The sequence below is a fragment of the Acinonyx jubatus genome, chromosome C1, assembly GCF_027475565.1.
Source record: "Acinonyx jubatus isolate Ajub_Pintada_27869175 chromosome C1, VMU_Ajub_asm_v1.0, whole genome shotgun sequence".
Classification (NCBI taxonomy): Eukaryota; Metazoa; Chordata; class Mammalia; order Carnivora; family Felidae; genus Acinonyx; species Acinonyx jubatus.
The window spans coordinates 102980226-102995368 of NC_069381.1; the positions used below are offsets into that span (position 1 = coordinate 102980226).

At 50.8% G+C, this 15143-nt stretch overlaps 3 protein-coding genes and 1 pseudogene across 3 annotated transcripts; 3 read left to right on the plus strand and 1 right to left on the minus strand.

The window, feature by feature from the left end:
- Positions 1-779: 779 nt before the first annotated feature.
- Positions 780-1451, minus strand: LOC128313981 (histone H2B type 2-E-like). Its single transcript, XM_053214730.1, has one exon. The coding sequence runs from the start codon at positions 1303-1305 to the stop codon at positions 925-927; it is 381 nt and encodes a 126-aa protein (XP_053070705.1). The 5' UTR covers positions 1306-1451; the 3' UTR covers positions 780-924.
- Positions 1452-1518: 67 nt separating this feature from the next.
- LOC106988033 (histone H2A type 2-A) lies at positions 1519-2161 on the plus strand. Its single transcript, XM_015086419.3, has one exon. It carries the CDS (start codon positions 1661-1663, stop codon positions 2051-2053), a length of 393 nt encoding a protein of 130 aa, XP_014941905.3. The 5' UTR covers positions 1519-1660; the 3' UTR covers positions 2054-2161.
- Positions 2162-2904: 743 nt separating this feature from the next.
- LOC113597382 (histone H3-like) lies at positions 2905-3593 on the plus strand. Its single transcript, XM_027053226.2, has one exon. The coding sequence runs from the start codon at positions 2960-2962 to the stop codon at positions 3533-3535; it is 576 nt and encodes a 191-aa protein (XP_026909027.1). The 5' UTR covers positions 2905-2959; the 3' UTR covers positions 3536-3593.
- Positions 3594-3692: 99 nt separating this feature from the next.
- LOC128313980 (40S ribosomal protein S6-like) lies at positions 3693-7911 on the plus strand (annotated as a pseudogene).
- Positions 7912-15143: the final 7232 nt, after the last annotated feature.

Sequence of the window (15143 nt, forward strand, 5' to 3'; positions counted from 1 at the left end):
AGAATCTGAAGCAGGCTCCAGGCTGAGTGGTCAGAAGAGCCCAAGGTTGAACCCCCGCTCACACATCAGGAGATCATGACCTGAGCCGCAGTCAGACGCTTAACCAACTGAGCCACCCAGGTGCCCCTAAGCACACATTTTTAAGGCCTAAGTAGTTTTAACAATGTTTCTGGACATTTTATGATTAACAGGCCCAGATTCTGGATTTGTAAACCCTCTTTCCTCCTGCCTTATCCAGGTTGGAACAAAACTACAATTATGGAGAATGTAGGTTATCAACCTGAGCAAGAAGGGTTTATTATAAATGAGTGGCTTTTGCATTATCTTATTCTGACAGTTTAACGTCTTCAATTTGAGCAGTGAATACGTACCGATTCAGTGTACCTGAAACACCGAATTGGGGCAAAAAGTGTGTAAACTAGAAATTACTTCAACCACAGATTCAAGATATCGAGGTACCGAGAAAAATTTATTTATGGGTGTTGGGCGTGGTTTCAGAAGTACTGCTTTCCATGTTTACAAACACATTAATTTTCCAAAGAAAAATGCAATTACAATAAACAGATTCAAGCTAATTACCTTACAGCAAACACTCCTTAGCACTAATTTCTATAATCATGAGTATATTTACACGTTGACTGCCATGCATTGCTGACCGCTTCGCTGTTAAAGCTGAGTTACTTTTGAGAACAAATACACGTACTCTAGCTCTCCACAATGTTAGAAGAATCAGGTCCAATCTTAGAGTCCTTTCTTGTCATCCAAAGGAAAAGGCTGATATTAAAAAGAATAAATAGCATGGAAAAATAACATTTTGAAATAGGGAAAAACAGCGTCTTTCCCCGAGAAGGTGGGTGGCTCTGAAAAGAGCCTTTGGAGTCAAGCGGCCGGCGACCCGTGCGAGCGCCGTGTCCCGGCAGGGACTCACTTGGAGCTGGTGTACTTGGTGACGGCCTTGGTGCCCTCGGACACGGCGTGCTTGGCCAGCTCGCCGGGCAGCAGCAGGCGCACGGCCGTCTGGATCTCCCGGGAGGTGATGGTCGAGCGCTTGTTGTAATGCGCCAGGCGGGAGGCCTCCCCGGCGATGCGCTCGAAGATGTCGTTGACGAAGGAGTTCATGATGCCCATGGCCTTGGACGAGATGCCGGTGTCCGGGTGCACCTGCTTGAGCACCTTGTACACGTAGATGGAGTAACTCTCCTTGCGGCTGCGCTTGCGCTTCTTGCCGTCCTTCTTCTGGGCTTTGGTGACCGCCTTCTTCGAGCCCTTCTTGGCCGCGGGGGCGGACTTTGCCGGCTCGGGCATAGCGGCGAGCACAAGGCACGGACGCCGACCACCGGGAACGCAAACCCCACCGTAGGGCCGAGGCTACCGGAAGCGACTCGGTACTTAAAGAGGCCCCACGCAAATTAAGGTTCTGGTTACGCTGCGTCGTGATTCGCGAGTTTTCGGCCGCGCTCCTGCGAGGGGGACGAGATTATGTAAATGAGCGGATTCTGGCCGAGCCGGCCTATTGGTCGTCAGAACAGAGATCTGCCTTAGCCAATCAAAGTGCCCCGTAGACAATCCGGGTTCTGCCTATAAAAGGCTGAAGCGGCGGCGTTTGCGGCGACTGTTCTCGGCCGTCAAGCGGGAGGTGGTCGCGGTGAGCGTTGCCGTCATGTCTGGCCGTGGCAAACAAGGAGGCAAGGCCCGCGCCAAGGCCAAGTCGCGCTCGTCCCGCGCTGGCCTGCAGTTCCCGGTGGGCCGAGTGCACCGCCTGCTGCGCAAGGGCAACTACGCCGAGCGGGTGGGGGCCGGCGCGCCGGTCTACATGGCGGCGGTGCTGGAGTATCTGACGGCGGAAATCCTGGAGCTGGCGGGGAACGCGGCCCGCGACAACAAGAAGACGCGCATCATCCCCCGCCACCTGCAGCTGGCCATCCGCAACGACGAGGAACTGAACAAGCTGTTGGGCAAAGTCACCATCGCCCAGGGCGGCGTGCTGCCCAACATCCAGGCCGTGTTGCTCCCCAAGAAGACGGAGAGCCACCACAAGGCAAAGGGCAAGTGAGGCCGGCGTCCGGAAGCTCAGCCAGCCCTGGTGGCAAAGGGGTACCTGTGAAATCAAAGGCTCTTTTAAGAGCCACCCACCCTCTCAAATAAAGAGTTGTTCACAGTAGCGACTCTTCTCCGTTCCACTATTGGCCAGTAGTCGCCGAGCCGCTCCTGGCCTCTCAAATCTTGCGCCTCAACCATCTCCTAGATCTTACTTAGGACTCGAAGGCAGGGAGAGGAGCCAGAGCCCGTTGGGCGCAGCCACGGTCGACTGCGCTAGGAGTAGTACTGTTGGGTGGCCCCCGGGCTCCTCCGTCGGGAGTGGGTGCCAAGTACGCGACTCCCGGGCTCGCGAGGCCTTTGCCCAACACACACGTGCACCCCCAGTCGGCAGGGGAGCTGGCAGTTTGCGGGAGTGTGGCGGCCCTGACCTTGGCTTAGCTGAGCCGGCTGTCTCGAGTAAAAGTGAGGGGGCCGCCTTCGCAGCGGAGAGACAGGTCCCCGCTTGGGTTCCCGGAGGCGGGATCTTGCGCTCGGGAGGCGAGGGGGTGGGGTGAGGCCGACAACTTTCCCATCCGAAAAGTACCGACAAGGCGGGAAAAGAAGCTCCATCACACCAACGAGGGGGCTCTTGGAAGGGGACAAGGCGCTTTGGGGGGCGGGAAGCAAACGGAAGAGTGAGGTTGGAGTTGGGGAGCCCGCGAGGGAAGGAAGAGGGTACTGCGCGGCAAAGGGGTAAAAGGGTCAGGGAGGAAGATTCGGACAGAGTTGAGCTCAAAAATGAGCCCCCCCCCCCCCCTCCTCCCTCCCCGCCCGCCGAAAAGAAAGGAAAAACAAGGTAGGAGAAAGACTTGGCGAACTGGAAAGTAGAAAGCGAGGCGAGTGGGCGGGGTAGGGAGGATTCTGCCCAGGCCAATGAGTGATGCCGGGACGGGTGACGTCACAGCCAATGGACAGCCAGCGCGGGACTTTCAATTATCGCCCCGCCCGATCGGAAGAAGACGGTGCCTATAAAGAGTGCGGCGGCGGGCCGAGGCCCCGTTACTCTCGCTGCCGCTGCGCTGGTGAGTTGGTGTTTTGGTTCGCTATGGCCCGTACAAAGCAGACCGCCCGCAAGTCGACCGGCGGCAAGGCCCCGCGGAAGCAGCTGGCCACCAAGGCGGCCCGCAAGAGCGCGCCCGCCACGGGCGGCGTGAAGAAGCCGCACCGCTACCGGCCGGGCACCGTGGCCCTGCGGGAGATCCGGCGCTACCAGAAGTCCACCGAGCTGCTGATCCGCAAGCTGCCGTTCCAGCGGCTGGTGCGCGAGATCGCGCAGGACTTCAAGACGGACCTGCGCTTCCAGAGTTCGGCCGTGATGGCGCTGCAGGAGGCGAGCGAGGCCTACCTGGTGGGGCTGTTCGAGGACACGAACCTGTGCGCTATCCACGCCAAGCGCGTCACTATCATGCCCAAGGACATCCAGCTGGCCCGCCGCATCCGCGGGGAGCGGGCTTAAAGTGCGCGCTCGGCTCGAGGTTCCATCCCATCCAAAGGCTCTTTTCAGAGCCACCCACGACGGCACCTGAAAGAAGCTGTGCCACTCGTCTCCGCTCTCTCCCGGCCGACGCTCTCCTACTCTACCACCTCCTCTGTACAAAGCAGACCCGGCCCCCCCCACCCCCCCCCCGCACCGCGCGGATGAGGCACCAGAACCGGGTAAAGCTGAGGGTCTCCCGGCAGGTAGCTCGCAGGGCCACGCGCCGAGTCCAGGGGCGTCCCGTCCCGTTTGTTGGCTCCCTTTTTCGGGTGCGGCCAGGACCCCCACTTCGGCCTCTGTGGGGCGGGCATGCGTGCTCTCTTCCTGGGGTGTCCGTATTACGTGCCCCACGGTGGCCCCGGGTTGTAAGCTGTCGGGACAGGAGACAGGAGGGGCCTTGGGCTCCAGGACGGGCCGAGACGACGAAGAGTCCCTAGGGAGCGGTCCGGACTCGGCTGGCCCGGCTTCTTCCTCAGCGGGAGCGGTGCTCCCGCGGCCTCCACACCCCCGCCGGAAGTGGCCCCCAGAGGCGCGGCGCTCCGGCTGGTGGGCGGGGGCAAATCCGCCACCCGCCACCTTGGTACCGCCAGGTTTCTGCTAGGTCGTCGTCGGGATTCCCAAACCCTGCCTGCACGTCGGGTGTCGGTAACGCCCAGGTTGCCCCGGGCAGCGGGACACTTAGCGGGTGCCATTCATCCCCTTCACCCACTTTGTCAAAACTCCCTTGCTCGCCGCAGCGACGTTGCCAGAGGTCTCGCGCTCTGCACTTTCTCACCCCGCCTTTCTCCCCCCGCCTCGCCCCGCCCCGCCCTTTGTTTTGAATGCCAAGGAACCTTAAGGAAGAAGGTAGGGTTGGGCAGCTCCGGGCAGGAACACACAGGACAAAGAGGGTCTGGCTTGTGTGGCCCAGCATTCAGCTCTGACAGTCCTATGGGTTTCGCTAAAACAGCGGCGGTGGGAAGATGGACCGGGATTCAAAGGCCTCCTCAACACGACACCACTCCCCGGGAGCTCTGCCTGGTCGGTATCCTTCCCTGCTCACGTCCACAGCAGGAGACGCGCGATTCTTCCAGGAGGACAACCCCACATGCAGAGACATTTGAGGAGTTTTGTGCAGGTACTTGAGTTATCCAGCGCGGGGGCGCTCAGTAGTTCAAGCTCTCGGGCGGCTGGAACCAAGGGAAGGCAGAGCACGCCCTGCTCCCTTCCCCTCCTTGCCCACGTCTGTCTGCCCCAGCATCTGTGCGGGCGGAGGCTTGAGTTTCTCTCCGAGGGGCCACTCTTATTACACCAGATGAAATGGAAGTCTTCTCGCCTCTCGGGGTCTTAGAAATGAGTCTGTTTACCTAGAAGAGTGGGGCAGGACCTCGGGAAGCTGGCGTTACACGAGCGAGCACTCAAACACCAGCGGCTGTGTGCGTCTCAGATGACACCTCTTATCCTTGATCGTCGTTTATGTACACCCGGAAGAGACCAGAGTTGGTGGTTTCGTTCACACAGAGACTGGTGAAAATTCACCGAGGGGAACAGAAACAGGCAGAGATAACTTTTGAAAACTTTTGCCCTTTGCAAGGAGTGTGGGGAGGAAAGAAAGAGAGAGAGGAAGGAAGGAAGAAAACTTTTTCTGCTCCTGCCAGAGGGTCCTCAGTTTTCAGCCCCAGACTCAGAGATTTTCAGAATAGGCCCTGTGACCGGCTGAATTGTGTCTCTCCTCCCCGCCCCGCCCTCCCCCCCAGCAATTCCTGTGTTGAAGCTCTAACTCCTAGTACCTCAGAAGGTGACTGTATTTGGAGATAGGGCCTTTGAAGAGGCATTTAAGTTAAAATGTCATTAGGATGTGCTCTCATCCTGTATGAGTAGTGTCTTTTTTATAAGAGGAGATCAGGACACAGTCAGCACAGAGGGACGACCATAAGAGGACACAGTGAGAAGGCAGCCACCTGCAGGCTAAGGAGAGGCCTCAGAGGAAACCAAACCTGATGACATCTTGATCTTGGACTTCTTAACACAAAAAAAGGTTTTTTTGTAAGTTTTTATTTATTTATTTTGAGAGAGAGAGAGAGAGAGAGCACCAGGGGCGGGGGTACACAGAGAGAATCCCTAGCAGGCTCCATACAGCGCAGAGTCCAACGCGGGTCTCCAACCCACAAACGGTGAGATTATGACCCGAGCCAAAGTCTGGCACTTAACCAACTGAGCCACCCAGGTGCCCCTTGATCTTGGACTTCTAGCCTCTAGAGCTGGGAGTCGGTAAATTTCTGTTGTTTAAGCCAGGCAGTCTGGTGTCTTGTGAGGGCAGCCCTAGGAAATCAATACAGGCCCCATGGTCTCTGCCCGGGGCCTCATTCCCTGCTCAGACCAACAGTACGTGACGGGATCCCCTGTGACTTAGTTATAAGCAGAAGTAGCAGTGACTTGGAGCTCTGCAGGGATGACCCCTTTGCAGCCCGCATCTCTTGTCCGTTGAAATTTGTTTCCAAAAGTGCAGCCTGAAGTCTTCAAAGGGAGAATTACGTTCCAGAGTGGCAGAGCCCTTAGTGGCTCAGCAGACCCCTGATTTCCATGCCGGAGCCCTTCCTCCTCAGGATCCCATGCCTCAAACTGATACTACATCAGCTTCAACCAACCTAAAATACCAAAGATGCCCAAGACCTGCCCGTGGCCCTGAGATTTGAGAACAGCCTGCGGGCATCTGCCGTGGCTAAGGCAGTTCAGGGATTCCTGGCTTAGTGGGAATGGCTATGATCTGCCTTCACCCCTCTCCTCGCGTTTCTACCCACGTGTGCTCCTCCCACCACAACAAGTGGAGCGCTCGCTCCCCAAATCCACGATTGCAGGGTGTGGAAGGAAAATAGGAAAGCAGAGGAGGAAGAGCACGGGGGAGTTAGGACCTGGCCCCTCACTGGTGCGGGACAGTGGTGGCCTTCCCTGGGTGGTCTTAACTGGTTTCCTGTCAAAGGTGAGCCCTTCAGAGGATGGACCTTGTCTGCATCACTAATCTGCCTTTCAGAGATATGGCCTTGCTGCCTAGTTGGTGGCCCCTAACTGGGCTTCCTGCTCTGATAGGCTATAGAGCAGTGGAGGGCTCTTTGCTCTGGGCTCATTCCGCGATGCTGGAGGAAAAATTAGCTTGATTTTTAGTGCAGTGCTTGTGCGTTACTGTGTACACACGTTTAGCTAGTAAAACCGATATTTCAGGATCTCTGCTCATTTTCTGAGGGTTCCATAAAAGGCTTTTTGCAATGGAATTTCCTTTGTAGGTGGTTTTGTAGTTTTCTTAAGACTTTTCCCTCCCCACCCCACCCCTTTTATCATCCTTAGCTGAACAACTCTTTCCCGGCTACTGGCTGCCAGAAACTCATTGAAGTGGACGACGAACGTGAACTTCGTACCTTTTATGAGAAGCGAACAGTCACAGAAGTTGCTGCTGATGCTCTAGGTGAAGAGTGTAAGGGTTACGTGTTCCAAATCAGTGGTGGCAATGACAAACAAGGCTTCCCCATGAAGCAGGGTGTCTTGACCCATGGCTGTGTCTGCCTGCTGCCGAGTACAGGGCCTTCCTGCCACCGACCCAGAAGGACTCTGGGGGAAGAAAGCGCAGACCTGTTCAGGCTTGCATTGTGGATGTCAATCTCAGTGTTCTCAACTTGGTCATTGTAAAAAACGGGGAGAAGGATACTCCTGGACTCACTGATCCTACTGTGCCTTGTCGCCTGGGGGCCCCAAAGACCTAGCAGAATCTGCAAAGTTTTCAATCTCTCTAAGGAAGATGATGTCCTACAGGATGTTGTGAGAAAGTCCCTAAACAAACAAAGTAGGAAACCTCATACCTGAGCAGCCAAGATTGGGCGTCTTCTCACTCCATGTGTCCTCCAACACAGACGTCGGGGTACTGCTTTGAACAAGCAGTGCATGAAGACAGATAAGGAAGAGCCCACAGAAAATGCTAACCTTTTGGCCAAGAGAATGAAGGAGGCCATAGGAACGGACTGCCAAGAGACAGAGGCTGTCTTCTCTAAGAGGTTCTACCTCTTGTCTGAGTCCAGTCAAAAATGAGATTTTGTAAGAGTGGCAAATAAATATTCATTTCTTTGTTGAATAAAACAAATGAATTTTTATTTATTGAGCGTTTCAGGGAAGCTCAGGAGCAGGAACTAGCCTGGTTGAGGATGGGGAACAAAATTCTAGGCCTAGGGGTAAGGGAAGAGACACCCAGAAGGAGGCGGGGTCTCTTCTGATTACCCCAAATAGTCCGCTGGGGCAAATGTGAGGGTACTTGGAGGACGCTCCTTGTACAGGGAAAAAGGGCACTTTTTCATAAGGGCACTTTTCATGCATTGTGTATAGATCATTAAAACTGTATTCCTCAGAGTGTACAAAAGATTTTTTTAAAAATCTGTCTTTCAGGTCTCCTACACAACAGCAGGTCTGGGTCTTGACAATGGAAGTGTTCTCTATTCAGCCTGACTGAGCCCCCTGTCTTCACATAGGGCCAGCAAACCACAGGTGGTGGAAGCAGGTGTATGCACACTCACTTTCTGAGGATTTGGAGCCTATTGACCCAGTCTTTCTCACCCAGCAGAGGGTCAGGCCTTGGCAGGACACTGCTGCCTTACCTATTAGCTGCCATATTGGTGATTTGCCTCAAGGGGCTAGGGCAACAGAATCTGATTCTCACTGTGAACATATTCTGGGAGGACTAGGAGGAATTTCCCAGTGCCTTCAAGGGCTTCGCAAATTGCCACAGGCATTCTAGTGACAACTTGGACACCTGTTTGGCAATAGGACAAAGTTGACATCCCTGCCACTATCCTGTGAAATCCAAACTTCCTAGGCCTAATAGGAAACTTTTGGAATGTCTTTGTGGGTTTGAGAAACTAGGGTGAAAATTAGTACCAAAAACTAGTACCAAAAATTTTTAAGTCATCATTAAAATCTAATTGTTTTAGGTACTTAAGTAATTTCCCACTTTCAGATCAGTCAGAAAGAAAAAAAAAAAAGTCAGGCAAAAAGCAATTCATGTTCTCTTCAAAAGCCTTCTCATGTCCAACCTGGTTGGAAAAATCTGTCAGCCAAGGAGCTGGTATTGTTCATTGGACTTTGGGTCCTTTAATCAGAGCTGATGGTGGCCTCAGCTATAGCAGCAACTAGGAGTGGACAGAGATGAAGTGATGGATTTGAGGGAATTGTAGGGGGTAAAGTTGGTAAGATGTGGTGATTTAGGCATTTGGAGAATGCAAGAGAAAAAGGAGATTCTCCTTGACCCAAGGAACTAGGAGATGATAGAAGATTTCACTAAGGTGAAGAATTCAGGGAGAGCAAACTGCTTTTGGAACCAAGAAGATGCTTAAAGGCCCTTCTGACATTGATGTTGAGAATCCTGTTAACCATCTAGAAGGACGCATTCACCAGGAATTCTGAATATTAATCTATTCAGTAAAGGGGCTCACCTGGAAATACTTTGGGGGGAAGCCCTTAGCAGAAGGATAAGGGAATAAGGGCTAACAGAAGGCAGGGAATTGGATGAGATGTAGCCAGAAGTCCAGGAGAAGAGAAGAGGGCTGAGGCAGCACCCTGGGCAAGCAGGAGCAGTGAGGTAGGTACTTAAGTGTAGGTACTTAAGTGAGGGGGCTGGTAGAAGAAGGGAACGTCAGGAGACAAAGGATAGCTGGAGACAGATGAGGACCACCAGGACAGCATATGTCCCAAGGAGGCATAGGTGGTAGCAACAGCACTGTATTATGCACACCATTCAGAAATGATGATAACCACTCATGTTCATCAAGCTCAGTCACTTTTTTTTTTTATGTTTATTTTATTTTTGAGAGAGAGAGCCTGAGCGGGGAAAGAGAGACATAGAATCCCCTCTTGTGAGAGAGAGAAATGAAGACACAGAATATGAAACAGGCTTCTGGTTCTGAGCTGTCAGCACAGAGCCTGACACGGGGTCCGAACCCAGGAACCACGATATCATGACCTGAGCTGAAGTCAGACACTTAACCGACTGAACCACCCAGGTGCCCCGTGGCTCAGTCACTTCTAACTATGCTTTCTACTGCATCCCTCTTTTAATCATCGACAACCCTGCAAGGCAGGTAGGTGTTTTCTCATTGTTTTACAGGCTACGAAGCTTAAAGTATCTTGCCTAAGCTCCCACAGCTAGTGAGTGCCATGACCCAGGATTCCGCCTAAAATGCTAGGACTCCAAAGTTCAACTTCCTAAGCAGAAAACATCAAGTGAAGAGGACATCCTGGCAGCTGAGCAGGGATGTGACGGGAGGTTCATGATGTATAGGGTTGAGGGCCTTGCTGCTTCAACGGACCCTTTGATACCTGCTTACCCACAGTCCACCTGTCACCACCACTATCAAGTAGAGAAAAACGTCTACCTTGTGCCAGAGTTGAGCTTTACAGTCTCCATCTCCTCCACCCTGTTACCTTCAGCAATGAAACACATGCCCATGTGTCATGATCAGTACAGAGAAGCAGAGGCTAAGTGCAAGGCCACAGACTCGAGTTGGAGTCCTGGCTCTGCCTCTTATTACCTATGAGGCTTTGGCAAGATGCTTCATCTCACCAGGCCTCAGTTCCTCATCTGTAAAATGGGGATAATAGTACCTGCCCAGTGGTGGTGTCTGGAGACGTTTAAAGAAAACAATTGCCATGAAGTGACAAGCCCACGTCTGATCCAAAATGAACAATAGGGAAAATATGTAAGACTATCATTAGCTATTTAGAAAAGTTGAAACAAAATTATGAAGGTAAATACCCTTACAATTCCCAAATTGCAAACCTTCCCTGGCTTTTAATTAATTAGATGCTCATTAGCCATTCCCCTGTTTACACAAGTTTGTTCTCGCCCTACCCAATGTCTGCAATTCACAGCTACTCCCATGACTGGGCATAACCCTTCCTTCTGTCCACGTATGTCCCCCACTTTGCAGGCTTACTGTTTAGTCTGTAAAATTCAGCCCTGTGATGCTCTCCTCATGTGCCCCCCACCCCACCACCCCTGCTCCTCCTCCTCAGACCAACAGCACTTTCCTCAGGTTCTAACAAGCATATGCTCTCCTCTGTTTTAGCAGTTCCTCCGGTATTGTTTATCCTTCCAGTTTCCCCATCAGATTCTGAGTTCCTTCGGGATGGGCATTTTGTCTTATTCATTTCTGTAAGTCAGCATCCTGACTGCCTAGACGGTCAGGGAATGCCTCATGAAGGACCTAAAAACCTTGGCCTCTGAATCTTTACTCGAAAGGACACACCACCCAGTACCCACACTCTCATCCCACCCACAACCCACCCGCCTCTCAGGGAACTCTCAGGAATTTGCAGGTCAGGAGCAGGCCTAGCCTGTACCCTGGAAGGAACTTCCTACAGGTTGTAACCCTTGTCCACAAATGGCTAAAGCCACCTAACTAGCCTGTTTCTGTGACCTTAGCTGAAGGCAGAGTTCACCACCACCGATCCCCTCAATGGAATCAGTGCTTCAAGGGTGATTCTTTAGGGAGGGGGCACATTTGTGGTAAATTGGACAGCCTCCCCCCCCAAGATGTCCACATCATGATCCCTGCAACCTGTGAATATGTTACTTTATATAGCAAAGGGACTTTGCAGCTGTGATTAAATTCAGGACCCTGAGGCAAAATTTATCCTGGATTATCTGGGTGGGCCCTAAATATCATCACAACTGGCCTTATTAGAAAGAGGCAAGAGGTCTAATGGGGAGAAGGCAAAGTAATGACAGTGCTGAGGCCAGGGGCCAAGAGAGGCTAGCAGCCTCTAGAAGCTGAAAGAGACAGGAATGGATTCCCTCTCTAGAGCCTCCAGAAGGAATCAGTCCTTCTGACACTGATTTTCACCCCTTAAGACTCATTTTGGGATTTTGACCTGGAGACTATAAGAGAATAAATTTGGGGTCGTTTGTTAAAGCAGGAAAAGGATACACACGGTCCTTTTCATTCATCAAAGACGCCAGGTTCTTTTAACTTGGTGAAGGGGGGGGGGTGGGGATCTGAGTGTCATCAGGAGCAGAGTAGGAAGTGTACTTGCAGAAAGGAGTGGGGGTGGGGTGGAGGAAGATGTGGCTGAGGAGGAAAAAGGGGTCTGGGAGACCTGGTGTTCCACAGTGAACAGGTTGGCTCCTCCACGGGCCTGACCAGCCTCCCTGACCTGCTTGGCCCGGAGTTCCTCAAGGCTTCCGTCTTCATGAGCGGCGCTGAGCGCTCCCAGACACTGCTTGGCCTCTCCCAGACCTGGGCCTCTGTAGGGCTCCCCAAGGCCATGCGGGGCAGGAAGAACCCAGACTCGCTTCACCTTCACCGTGGGCTTGTAGCAGTGGCCAAGCTCTTCTTGCTCTTGAGGAAAGCTCACACCCAAACTGCTGCTAGAACCTGTTAGGGTCCTAGGGCTGCCAAGATTCCCACAAACTTGGTAGCTTGAAGCAACAGGAATTCATATTCTCACATTTCTGGAGACGAGTGGTCCATCCAAAGTACCGAAGTATCAGCAGGGCCAGGCTTTCTCCAAAGCTTCCCCGGCGGAGGTGGGGGGAAGGGGGGGGGGGAAGAGGGCGCGGCTTCCTCACCTTTTTCAACTTCAAGTGGCTCCTGGCTTTCCTTGGCTTCTGGCAGCAAAATCTCCAATCTCTGCCTGTGTCTTCATATGGCCTTCTCCCCTGTGTCTTTCCCGCTCCTTTCTCTCTCTCTCTCTCTCTCTCTCTGTCTTTTTTTTCCTGAGTCCCATGTCTGTTTCTTTTTATTTACTTATTTATTTATTTTTAATTTTATTTATTTATTTTTTAAATTTACATCTACATCAGTTAGCATAGAGTGCAATAATGATTTCAGGAGTTGATTCCAGTGATTCATCCCCTATGTGTAACACCCATAGTGCTCATCCCAACAAGTGTCCTCCTTAATGCCCCTTACCCATTTAGCCCGTCCCCCTACCCACAACCCCTCCAGAAACCCTCAGTTTGTTCTTTGCATTTAAGAGTCTCTTATGTTTTGTCCCCCTCCCTGTTTTTATATTATTTTTGCTTCCCTTCTCTTCCCTTATGTTCATCTGTTTTGTATCTTAAAGCCCTCATATGAGTGAAGTCATATGATATTTGTCTTTCTCTGACTAATTTCTCTTAGCATAATACCCTCCAGTTTCATCCATGTAGTTGCACAGGCAAGATTTCATTCTTTTTGATTGCCGAGTAATACTCCATTGTGTGTGTGTGTGTGTGTGTGTGTGTGTGTGTATCACATCTCTATCCATTCATCCATCGATGGACATTTGGGCTCTTTCCATACTTTGGCTATTGTTGATAGTGCTGCTATAAACATGGGGGTGCATGTGTCCCTTCGAAACAGCACACCTGTATCCCATGGATAAATACCAAGCAGTGCAATTGCTGGGTCATAGGGTCATTCTATTTTTAACTTTTTGAGGAAGCTCCATACTGTTTTCCAGAGTGGCTGCACCAGTTTGCATTCCCACCAGCAGTGCAAAAGAGATCCTCCTTCTCTGCATCCTCACCAACATCTGGTTTTAATTTGTATTTCCCTGATGATGAGGGATGTTGAACAGTTTTTCATTTTTCATTTCATTTTTTCATTTGTCTGTTGGCCATCTGGATGTCTTCTTTTCCTACTCCTTTCTCTTATTCCATCCTACATCCAGGAGAATTTCATCTAAACATCCTTAATTACATCTGCAAAGACCTTATTTCTAAATAGGGTCACATTTTGAGCTTCCAGGTGGACATGACTTTTGGGAGGACACTATTCAACCCACTGCAGATTCTGAGCTCAGAGCCTCTTAGAGGGCCTTCTCAAAGCAGAACCAGACTTCCCCTAATTTTCTCTTTTTAGGTGCCCCTGCACTTTCCATCTCCAAAAGGCCCTTCTGTCTGTCATTTACACCTGAGTATAAACCACGAGGAACAGATTTGCATTTTTACTCACACCCCCTGTGTCCGACAGTGTGGGGGCCAGAGGGGAGGCTGTGTCTCCACTTAGAAAACTCCAGCCTTCAGAGCAATACACAGAGACGTCTGTGGCCCTTGGCTAGATACCTCTGGTGACCTGGGGAAGGCCCAAACTGGACAACTAGGAAACTGTTCCCCAGACTCACTTGTCTGGGAAAAACTGGAAGAGAAAAGACAGAGCTACTACAACCGGGGCTTGATGTTGCAGTTTGAATATCTGTAAAATAGTGACAAGAAAGGTACATACCTCATAGGATTACCATAGGGATGAAATGAGATAAACAAGGTCCATGCAAAGTACTTAGGGCAGAATCTCAACATGGCAATAAAATAATAATTATTAGTCATTTCATTAACATTCTGATAAACACTAACTAGTACAAGTCCTAGATCTTTACCTTGGGAACCTCACAATCAGGATGTGGAAAGACTCACAGGAAACAATGGGTACGTTACATAATCTAGAGGAGTAGCATCTAGAGATTCTTCTAGACTGTGACCCAGACAATAAGAATATTTGGGTTCCTGGATGTTTTGTGACTCACAAAAGCCTTCCCCTTATGTCTTCTCATTTGATTCTACAATAACCCTGGAAAGGAAGTAGGTTTTTTTATTCCTGTTTTACAGATAGGGAAATTTCTGGTGAAGATGAGCCCCCTGGGGATACGGGTCACCCAGCTAAAAAGTGACCAGGATGGAATTTGAGCCTACGCTTTGTGTTTTACTTTTCTTTTGTATTAGGTTCAAGCTTTCCAGGGAAAGTGATTACACATAGATACAAATAATATCAATATTTGTACTGTAGGGGAGGTAACTGGGTGGCTCAGTCGGTTAAGCATCCAACTTTGGCTGAAGTCATGATCTTGCAGTTCGTGGGTTCAAGCCCCGCACCAGGCTCTGTGCTGACAGCTCGGAGCCTGGAGCCTGCTTCCGATTCTGTGTCTCCCTCTCTCTCTGCCCCTCCCCCACTCACACTCTGTCTCTCTCTTAAAAATAAATAAACATTAAATATATATATATATATTTGTACTATAGAGAAGAGAAAATAATTTTCCCTCTGTCCTTCTGCATTCCTAGCTGAGACTCCCATAATAAAAGACAGATTAACAAAAGAAAATCAAACAGAAGTTTATGTATTTATTTATTTTAATATATTTTTTTAATGTTTATTTTATTTTTGAGAGAGAGAGACAGAGTTTGAGCAGGGGAGGGGCAGAGAGAGAGGGAGACACAGAATCTGAAGCAGGCTCCAGGCTCTGAGCTGTCAGCACAGAGCCTGGCGCGGGGCTGAAACTCACAGACAGTGAGAAAGTGACCTGAGCCAAAGTTGGACACTCAACCAACAGAGCCACCCAGGTACCTGTAAACAGAAGTTTATTAACATGCATACCTCATGTATACATGGGAGACACCCAGGGAAAAATAATTAACTCCCCAAGGTGGCTTAGAATTCAGACATAAATACCATCTTAATAGGAGGGGAACTGGAGGCCTCTTAGGAGACAGTAAATGCCTTTTTAAAAGATGAATGGGCCCTTAGAAGAATACACAGGAGATATGAGAGTTTGTGACAAAGTTTGTCTGGCTGTGGAGTTGAGTTCTCCTCTGATA

Coding starts and splice junctions, on each gene's coding strand:
- LOC128313981 (XM_053214730.1), bottom strand. CDS start 1,305: ATGCCCGAGCCGGCAAAGTCCGCCCCCGCGGCCAAGAAGGGCTCGAAG.
- LOC106988033 (XM_015086419.3), top strand. CDS start 1,661: ATGTCTGGCCGTGGCAAACAAGGAGGCAAGGCCCGCGCCAAGGCCAAG.
- LOC113597382 (XM_027053226.2), top strand. CDS start 2,960: ATGCCGGGACGGGTGACGTCACAGCCAATGGACAGCCAGCGCGGGACT.